General features: G+C 31.7%; 1 protein-coding gene across 1 annotated transcript; it reads left to right on the forward strand.

Moving 5' to 3' along the window:
• The first annotated feature begins 4404 nt into the window (after positions 1-4404).
• Positions 4405-7429, forward strand: LOC112039270 (methanol O-anthraniloyltransferase). Its single transcript, XM_024072126.2, has 2 exons — positions 4405-4934; positions 6340-7429. The coding sequence occupies exons 1-2, from the start codon at positions 4407-4409 to the stop codon at positions 7267-7269; spliced, it is 1458 nt and encodes a 485-aa protein (XP_023927894.2). The 5' UTR covers positions 4405-4406; the 3' UTR covers positions 7270-7429.
• Positions 7430-8044: the final 615 nt, after the last annotated feature.

An 8044-nucleotide genomic window follows, 5' to 3' on the forward strand; every position in this document is an offset into this window, starting at 1 on the left:
AATAGAAAAAATAATTACTTAAAAGCTAAAATAGACAAATTTTTTTGCATAAGCTACAAATGATTCTATCATTCTTTACATTTAATGTAATATAACTGGGTCTTTCCTTGCAACCCTGGGGAAGGTGTCCTTTGGCAGAGTCCCCTAGTAAATTATGGAAGATGGCGTGATGTCAGGTCCTCTTCCTAACTGTATAGCGAAGATCCTACTAGCCATTGTTAGGAGAACTCTACATATGCCCCTATAAAATAAAAGAAACATATGCACTCTATTGCATCAACTTACTTTGAGCTTTATTGTGATTTTCCTCTAACAACCATCAAAGTGCCTACGAAAAACCTTACTAGTTGGTCTTTGTCCAACTTGTGATCAAAACATGTACCAATTAACCTCCATGCTTGTCTAAAACCTAATGTGATTCCTTCTTTCATTCTACAACTAAAGAGAGTTATAGTTGGACTTGGAAAATGAGTCTGGTTAGGTCAGTTTAATTGGGTTATGGGTCTGATCATGTTTGATTAAGAAACATGCAATCCTAAACAAGTTGCAAGTGGATTGGGTCGATCAGGTTACCCATATTTTTTCTCATGTACCATGTAGGGAAAAAAATACAACAATAATAGCAGCAACAACTCTAATAATAACAAGATCATATTGTTTTTTATCTTCCTTTTAATACAAATAAAAGAACAAATAACAAATTTCTCAAAAAATAAAATTTAAATAATGCATAAATTCTTAAATTTACGCAATTCACAATTCAAATTATTTAAATTTTTGCTAAAAATGTGTTAAAATATACTTGTACCTTAAAAAAAGTGAGAAAATTTGAGGAAAAAAAAATGAAAAAATTGAGATATTAAAAAGCAGTACACAAAAGTTAAAAGTTAAAAGTTGATACAAACACAATTGTGGCTATAGGAATGCTAAAGAGATTGATTGCACTTAAAAAGAGTTCAAAAATTGATTGTAATGATTTTTTCACTAATAGAGAACATCCAACTTTGCATATTACATTCAAATAAAAATTTTAAAAAAAAAATTCCTTTAAAATTCCTCTTACTTAAAAAACTTGTGGGATCAAGTGTAGGCTGGCCCATTTTTTCTGAAGGTTGGGTTATTTCCCCTCATGTTGAGTCAAGTTAACGGGTTCGAGTCCACTTTTTCCAAGTCTAGATTTGTAGTATTCATAGTAGAGATCTTGTTGCATTATTAGTTTCACCATATTCCGGTCTTATTTCCTACACTACAAAAAATGCGGGCTATAGCAGCGTTTTTTTAGCTGCGTTTATGAAAAACGCAGCTATAGCTAACATATAGCCGCATTTCTAAGAAACGCGGCCAAAGCCTCAACCTATAGCTGCGTTTCTCAAAAACACGGCTATAGCCAACCTATAGCTGCGTTTTTAAAACGCGGCTATAGGTCCTGCCGAATAGTTTTTTTAAGGGGACCTATAGCTGCGTTTTCTAAAAAAACGCGGCTATAGCTAATTTATTTAATATTCTTGTATTTTCTTCAATTATTGTGAATCCAAATATGTGTGTGTGTAAACCAATTTGAGTTTTTGTTGACTTCATAATATTGTGCCACATAAGATTTTGAGATATTTTATATAATTTATATATTTTATAATTCAATTTTTAATTTCTATTCTGTAATTACAGTGTATATTACAACTTCAACAAATCATTTTTTTTTTTAAATGGTAGAATCTATAGTTCCATATAGCAACACAATAATAATCCAATGCTAGAATATATATAATTCTTTATATAAACACAATTATAATAAATTTCAGTTAATAATTATCAAATTTCATATTTATATATAAAAAAATAAAAGCAAAAAAAATCATATTATTCTAAACTTTCTCTTGCATTGCTTGGGTTGTCGACTAATTTTAATTATAGATTTGAGTCTCGTATGTCAATTTATCATGATAGATTCAACAAAATTATCCTGTGATTTTTTCTTCAAAACAAAAGGTATTTCCATGTAAATTTGGAGTTCAGGGCAACGCTACAGGTACTCCAGCGGGTTCAAATGAGCTCGTTGACTTGAAAAAAAAAAAATACTTATATATATATATAAATAATATTTTTTTTCTTACAATTTTAATTTATCGTTAAAAATATCGTTGACTTGAAAAAGAAAACCTTATATATAAATAATATTTTTTCCAATTTTAATTTACTATTAAAAATATTTTTGCACACTTAGATCATATATCAGCCAAGCCCAAAACCAAACAACACAAATCTCTCTCTCTCTCTCTCTCTCTCTCTCTCTCTCAAGTAAAAAGTGAATGTTTGTGAGTTGTGAGTGTCTCTTTCTCAATTATAAACTTATAATATATATATATATATATGTGTGTGTGTGTGTGTGTGTGCGTGTGTGTGCACGCGCATGTGTTTCATATGTGTTTTGTTGTTCTTATTATTATTATTATTATTATTTTGTTATAATATTATTTATGTGAATTGTGATGTGTGTGGATGTATGTATGTATAGTACAAATATAATATAATTTAATAATTAAGAAATATGAGAGTTTGTTACTCGTCTATGTATTGTTATCATATTATAATAACTTTTTGTTGTAAAGTGAGTGACTCAAATCAGCGATTGTTCAAGTATTTGATTGGTTAAGTAGACACTTAGTGTATTATTTATGTATAGACAAGTGTGGCCGTGTGGGTTAATATATAATACACTGTAAATGTGTTGAGTTTTGTCATTTAGTTTAAAATATTTTTATAAAAATATTGATAAATGGATAATGACAACTACATGAAAATAAAATGTTATACAATTGACAATAAATAAAGTAAAATGGTTAGACTTACCTACATTGACAATAAATAATTATAACAAATAATGAATTATCATATAACGATTTCAAAATATGAAAATTCACAAAAGAAAATTGTAAAATGTCATGTATTTGCGAGTGTGTGTGTTTTTTGGGTTCATAACTTGATATATTCAAAATTTATTTTTATTAATTTTTTAATATAATTTCTTAATAACTCACCCCAAAAAAAAAAAAAAAAAAGTTCTTGGAGTCACCAATGTTTTTGTGTGAATCCCTTCTTGGTGTTGATAATTTGTTCACTTAAATTTCATTCTCAATATTGCTTGTGATTATTTAATTAATTGGTGTTAAGGTACTATCGCATAAACTTCAATATTATTAATTTGACCTTAATGACATTAATCTACAGTCTACACTTCAATATATAATTATTATTTTTAATGAAATTGAGGATAATTTCCGTATTCTCCTAATAATTAGTGTTGCCCTAAAACTAATATCCACGATCCATCCAGACACGTGAAAAGTGCGGGTGTAGTATATGTTTTCCAGGAAGGAGCTGATCTACCATCACGTTTTACATGTCAAGAAGAAAGTCTAGTAGTCTACAATCGCATGATGGCTTGTTTTGGGCCTTTTGGCACAAAAAGTACCGTAAAACGAGTGGAGGAAAATTAAGCTCAGCAATGGAACTTTCAAGTTTGAAGTGGTCATCGACAGTGAGTCCCTTGGTGAATTTATATTGGTCGGTTGCCAATTGATTCAACAGTTTTCTTTCCAACGTTAGACTTTGTACGAGGAATATTCTGGATATTTCTGCCTGTCAGTTTCTCACGAAAACCTTTGTTAAACATGAATTTCATGTTGCTTTGGAAAAAAGGAGAGAAAGAGACATGAAAAAAAAAAAAAAAAAACACGTGGGTTAAACTGGATTTCTTTGTGGTTGAGCTTAATACTTATAGCCAAATTTGTGTGGTGCCAAATCTTTCTACTAGTATTTGTCGTGTGAAAGAAGTTGCTGCACGTAAGTACCTATCCTATATATCCTAAACAAAAATAAAAATCTCTGTTAGGTGCAATCGGTGTTGGAAGCAGCAGCACCACAAAACTTTTTTATTTCAAAATTGTTCGATATTGAAATGCAAAAAAAAAAAAAAAAAAAAAAAAAAAAAAACCTGAAGGATTTAAAGGAAAAATCCTCTTTTCTATTGTACGGTACAATGTAAATATATAAATGTTCAAATATAAATATAGATAAAACATACGGTCAAGAGCTAACATAAAAAGCCAGATTTACGTCACCAACGTTACGTCAGACCTTTAATGAGAAACCAATACATTCCATCACAATACTTAATAATTTCTCACATGTAATTCATGTTTTTAATTCTTCACATGTAATTTATGTTTTTGGTTCCACTCATGTGGCATACTTTTGTTTGATGTAAAAGCTTCTGCTTTCACTGTTTTTTTTTTTCTCTGCTGAATAGCTTTTACTTTCTTCTTTTTTTTCTTTTTTTTTCTTTTTTTTTGAGGAAATAGCTTTTACTTTCGATTGTAATACAAGAAAACCAATGGATGGATATAAATATGAGAAGACCCTCGTCCACTTTCACTTCATATATTTTCTGTTTCTTTTACTTACTCCTTTTGCACCCACAAAAAATGTCTATGCCCCCTTCTTCCCCTCTAGTATTCTCAGTGAGACATTGCGAACCGGAGTTAATTGTGCCTGCAGAACCAACACCTTATGAGTTAAAGCAACTATCAGACATAGATGACCAAGAAGGCCTTCGTTTTCAGCTTCCATTTATAATGTTCTACTCGAACAGTAATCCATTGATGGTTCATAAAGACCCCATGAAAGTCATCAAAGCAGCTCTAGCTAAAGCACTGGTGTATTATTACCCTTTCGCAGGTAGGCTTAGGGAAGGACGTAACCGGAAACTTATGGTAGATTGCACCGGAGAAGGAATCTTGTTCGTTGAAGCTGATGCGGACATCACACTGGAGCAGCTTGGTGACACAATACAACCTCCATGCCCATATATTGATGAGCTTCTACGAGATGTTCCTGGCTCTAATGGTATACTTGGATGCCCTTTGCTACTCATTCAGGTATACATATGTTAAAGTCGTCGCTAAATTCCCCCCACTAGATTCTGAATTCGAATGTTAATTTTAATATAGTGGGCTGGTGAAACCATTGTTAGGGCCTAAATCGAGGTAGTTAATACATTACTCAATGTCATTTTAGTTTAATCCGAAGAACTACCCTGTTTGGTTCACATCTCACCCATAACTCATAATTTATATTTCAATTTTTATAACTCACAACTCACAATTCATAAACTCGTTCTCTAACTTATAATTCTTGAACTCAACTCCAATTTCTGTTTAGCACTTGATATTTCCTTTGTTTTTGGTTTGTAAAAAGCAAAGTATAACTCAGTCGATGGGGCCCTTGGTATAGTACCCTTCTCTTGAGCAATAAATACCATCTGACTTGATGAGACAATTCATCACATGTGAATCCCATTTTGTGTGTGTTATTACTATTTTGTCTCTTAACTCAATTTTTTAAAATCTGAAAACTCATAAAACTTGATTTAATATCTTTAGTATGCCTGCGTTTGGATAGCAATTTTTCTTACTCAAAGTAAAGTTGCGTTTTGTGTTTTTTTCTTTTTTTTTTTTTTTTTTTGCCGGCTTTTTTGACTTGGGGGGACAAAATTTACTGTACATGTACTGTGCGTGCACTGTTCACGCACTGTTCATGTACTGTTCACACATTAAAAATATTAAAAATGGGTCCCACGGTACTTTTCATATATTTAAAAATTATTTTGCTACAGTATTTTTAGCAACAATCAATTTTTAGCAACTTTTAGCAACAATAAGTGCTATCCAAACAGACCCCTTATCACTCATTTTCACTTTTTTGAGTATTAAGTGATGAGAATTGAGAATAAAAATTAAGGTAAACAAGAAAATCACTAATGGGGCCCACAAATTTTGAGTAATGAGTGATGGAAATTGAAAATTGAGTGATGAAAATGGCTAAACCAAACACCCCCTAAATCATTCGTTTCTAGCTAATACTAGTGCGTTCCATTTTGAGTTTATCGCAATTTACATATAATTTAAAATCTAATTTAATAAGTATTAGCTATGAAACTAAGGGTGCTCCGCCCCTTACAAATTAAGGATCATCAATCATAAAAAATTAAGAAAAAAATCAATTATTCATTTAATATGGTTTTTAAGGGGCACTAATAATATTTTTGTTACATTTAATTTATTTGGGAACATCAACCATAAAAAATTAAAAAAAAAATCAAATATTCATTTAATATGGTTTTTAAGGGGCACTAATAATATTTTTGTTATGTTCAATTTATTTGTAAGGTTTTTGTGGTAAAATTTGTAATAGCTAACATTTATTTAATATGTTGTTTAAGGGGCACTTTTTCTGGCTTTGTCCTCTTCTTGGTACCCTAAACTGTCATCTAACGAATTGCAGGTGACCCGTTTGACATGTGGAGGATCCATCTTTGCGGTACGACTAAACCACACTATCAGTGATTCACTTGGGTTAGTGCAATTCCTCAACACTGTTGCAGAGATGGCTCGTGGTTCATGTGTACCATCGAAACAACCTGTGTGGCAAAGACATATCTTAAATGCACGAGACCCACCAAGAATTACTTGCATTCATCACGAGTACGAGATGGTGAATAACAACAAATGCACAACAATAATAGAGAACAACAACATGGTCCATCGGTCTTTCTTTTTTGGTCCAAAAGAGATGAGATCGATACGGAAGCAGCTTCCTCCACAACTTCAGACATGCTCTACCTTTGAGATACTCACTGCTTGTTTATGGAAATGCCGCACGATCGCGCTTGAGTTTGATCCAAATGATGTTGTTCGTTTATCATGCTTTATCAATTTGCGTGGTAAGCAACGCTTGAAATTGCAAGTGCCTAATGGATATTATGGGAATGCATTTGCATTCCCGACTGTACTTTCCAAGGCTGAATTACTATGTAAAAATCCATTAGGATATGCACTAGAGTTGGTCAAAAAGACAAAGGCAGAAATGAGCGAAGAGTACCTAAGGTCAGTGGCAGATCTTATGGTGATCAAAGGACGTCCTCCTTATGTAACAGCTGGGAACTTTCTTGTTGCTGATACAACACAAGTTGGGTTTTCAGGGATCGATTTCGGGTGGGGGAAGCCGGTTTATGGGGGTCCTAGCGGGGCCATACCATTTGTTAGCTTCTATGCAAGGTTCAAAAACAACAAAGGTGAAGATGGGGTTGTAGTACCAATACGGTTGCCTCTGCCTGCAATGGAAAGGATTCAACGAGAGTTGTTGAAGATAACTCAGGAGCCAGTTGATCAATCCTATGGCATAATGCCAACACAAATTACGTCCATGCTCTAAAGTGACATGAGTATTATTAGGTTTTAAATTGTTTAGCTAAATTCCGATATCAAAATAAAATGTTTTAAAGGTTGTAATTTTTGGGAAAATGGTTTTTCCCAAGTGTTTGGTGGCTATTTTTAAGCCAAATTAAATGTGAGACGTCCCTCATATCCTTTAAGGTGGATCTAAATCGATCAGGATGTGTTCTCCTTCGTATGACAGAGCAGAACATAACCTTTTACTTTAATATTTTTTATTATTATTAGAATATAGCTATAATACTTTTTAACAAAATAAAAATATTTAAATATATTTTTATAATTGTTCCCATTGGCATGAAATAATCAATTAAGTTGGGAATTTATTAAAAATATAGTTAGAAATTAAGAAATTTTGGTTGGATATTTAGAAAAGAAGATGAAAAAATATAAAGAATTAAATGGAAAACTGCACACATATGAGCTTTAAGAAGCATTTTGACATAAGATCTTTTGCCATGCATTGCGCCTAATATGAGCTTTAAGAAGCTTTTACGCTTTTTTTGTTTTTTTTTTTCAAAAGTAGAAAAAATGAAATATTATTAATTAATTAAGAACACTCTCTATATTTAATATAGCTTTTCTCATTAAATTCTCTATATTTTATTTACCCTTTCCCATTAGGGCAAATGTGTTGGCATGTTCTGGAGATGATGCATTAATTATATCCTTTGAGATTACTTCCAAAAGCTAAAAATATTTCTATCACAAACATATAACTATAACAAAGAGAGAAAAGATAAAAATATGGATCA

Source organism: Quercus suber, unplaced genomic scaffold (assembly GCF_002906115.3).
Source record: "Quercus suber isolate HL8 unplaced genomic scaffold, Cork oak 2.0 scaffold_855, whole genome shotgun sequence".
Lineage (NCBI taxonomy): Eukaryota > Viridiplantae > Streptophyta > Magnoliopsida > Fagales > Fagaceae > Quercus > Quercus suber.